Source organism: Octopus bimaculoides, chromosome 22, assembly GCF_046866305.1.
Source record: "Octopus bimaculoides isolate indiv1 chromosome 22, ASM4686630v1, whole genome shotgun sequence".
NCBI lineage: Eukaryota > Metazoa > Mollusca > Cephalopoda > Octopoda > Octopodidae > Octopus > Octopus bimaculoides.
In genome coordinates this window covers 5,705,864-5,708,363 of record NC_142949.1, presented here as the reverse complement: position 1 = coordinate 5,708,363, position 2,500 = coordinate 5,705,864, and the positions used below count along the sequence as shown (strand labels likewise).

The 2,500-nt window shown below is 39.9% G+C and overlaps 1 protein-coding gene across 24 annotated transcripts in view; it reads right to left on the bottom strand.

Annotated features, from left to right (window-relative positions):
- The window catches only part of LOC106869633 (cadherin-23), an 898,614-nt gene that overhangs the window by 153,007 nt on the left and 743,107 nt on the right, over positions 1-2,500 (bottom strand). For all 24 annotated transcript variants that reach the window (XR_016237951.1, XR_016237950.1, XR_016237947.1 and 21 more), the window contains one exon: positions 1,188-1,425. Coding sequence is in view for 17 of the 24 variants with exons in the window: in XM_089339746.1 (XP_089195872.1) it covers positions 1,188-1,425 (238 nt within the window). In the remaining 7 variants the exon portion in view is untranslated. The remainder of the gene's footprint in view (positions 1-1,187; positions 1,426-2,500) is intronic.

Sequence of the window (2,500 nt, the reverse complement as noted above, 5' to 3'; positions counted from 1 at the left end):
TATGCAACACTCAAACCATTAGGCCATATGCATACATAAACAGATATTTATACATACATACACACACGCGCACATGTATGCACATGAGGGTGTGTGCGAGTGTGTCTATTTGTGTATGTATGTGTCTATGTGTTTGTATTTGTGAAACACATAGATGTAAATATCGATGAGAAAATCTTGAAGGCAATTTTGTTTTTATCGACCACCAATACCTTCTGTAATATTTGTTCCGCCTGAATTGCAGAAACACTCCCTTATCACTCACATCACCATGAATCTCTTACGTCAGTGAACTCATGATCAGTCTATCGGAAACCTGTAACGCCAATGCTTTTACATAAAAGAAAAAAAAAACGATTTCACGGTGGTGCACCAGCATGACCGCAGCCACTTGGCTGAAACACATAAATAAATAAAAATACATAGATACAGGCGTGGCTGTGTAATAAGAACCTTACTCCCAACCACATGGGTCTGCGTTCCGTCCCACTGTATGGCACTTCGGGTAAGTTTCTTCTACTATAGCCTCGAGCCGACCAGAGTCTAGAGATTGGATTTGGTAGACGGAAACTGAGAAAAGATCGTTGTGTATATGTATTATATATAACAAAACGGGAATCGGGAAAATTTTATTTGATAAAATTGTTCACCATTACACATGTTTAATTTATTAATAGGAATCATAAATAAGGCGGCGAGCTAGCAGAAACGTTAGCACGCCGGGCGAAATGTTTAGTAGTATTTCGTCCGTCTTTACGTTCTGAGTTCAAATTCGATCCATTCGACTAAAACTCATCAAGGTGGTGCTCCAGCATGGGCCCAGTGTAATGACTGAAAACGAGTAAAAGAATAAAAAAATATACATGTGTGTGTGTGTGTGTGTGTGTGTGTTTTCTCCCGTCACCACTTGACAACTGATGTCGGTTTGTTTACGTCCCCGTAACTTATCGCTTCAGCAAAAGAGACCGATAAAACAAACATCAAGCTTTAAAAAATATATCCTGGGATGGATTCAGTTGACAATCACCTTTCGAGATGATGCCCCAGCATGGCCGCAGTCCGATGACTGAAACAAGTACAAGATTAAAAAAATAAAAAGACAGAAACAGTTCAAATGATTATGTAGTGGCGCCCTCTGGTGGACGATTAAGACAAATGTTATAAAAGCGTTTAATTGTAATACTTACTTCAACAACCAGTGAACGGGAGAAAAATGGCTGCCCCTCTCGAATGATTTCAGCATGCTCTTGTCTCCGGAATATTGGGGCGTTGTCATTGACGTCATCAACATAAATGGTCAGCGGTACCGTGGTTCGGAATCCGCCCCCGTCTCTTGCCTCCAGGGTCATGTAATAAGCGTCTCTGAATTCTCTGTCTAGAATATCACTGACGAAAATGACTCCGGTGCTTGCCGATACCTGGAACCTGGTTTCGAGAGAGAGAGAGAGAGAGAGAGAGAGAGAGAGAGAGAGAGAGAAAGGGAAAATTAGACGATAAAAGTAGTTCCTTTATTTAGGATATGCAACAAAGTAATCAAGCTTAATCATGCACGCATAAATATATTCATATACAACACACACACACACACACACGCACACACGCACACGCACACACACACACACACACACGCACACGCACACACACACACACACACACACACACACACTCACACATGTATTTATTTATATATATATGGGAGAATTTACGAAAAAAACAACAGACGAAGACAGGTGGTGTAAACAACAAATGGATGTATTAGTTTAACGCTCGGGAATAGAGAAAGTCTTTGACGTTTCGAGCCAACGCTCTTCAACTGAAAGGAACACAGAAAGAAACAAGGAGAGAAATATGTATGTACGAGTATATATATATTTATGCATGTATGTATGTATGTATCTATCTACTTATAGTTCAAATTTACAGAAAAGAAAAGACGAAGACGGGTGAAAGAAAAGCAAGCAAGTGTATTAGTTTAACGCTCGGGAAGAATGGGAAAAGTCTTCGACGTTTCGAGCCCTGGTTCTTCGACAAAAGAAGGACTGAAGAAAAAAAAAAAAAAAAAACGGAGAGAGAACGAAAAAAAACAAAGAAAAAAATATGTAGGGGTTACCGGTTCAACATGATGATACACACACACACACACACACACACACACACGCACGCGCGCACACACACACACACACACACACACACACACACACATACACACACACACACACACACACACACACACACACACGCATGCAAACGATTCTGTAGTACTGTCTTACATCCTATGGTACCTACAAAGAGAAATCGCCATCTGCTATAGTTACATTTAATATTAGTTGGTATTTCGAGAAGATAATCGATAAACGAAGAAATATTTAGCTGTTAGATGTAACAGACCCTTTTACTTCAATACTACTATTTTGTCTTTGGGACCTTAGCAAAGTTCCTCCACCATGTTTCTAATTATTGGACCATTTCTCTGGGTTCATCTTTACACAGATGGTTTTCT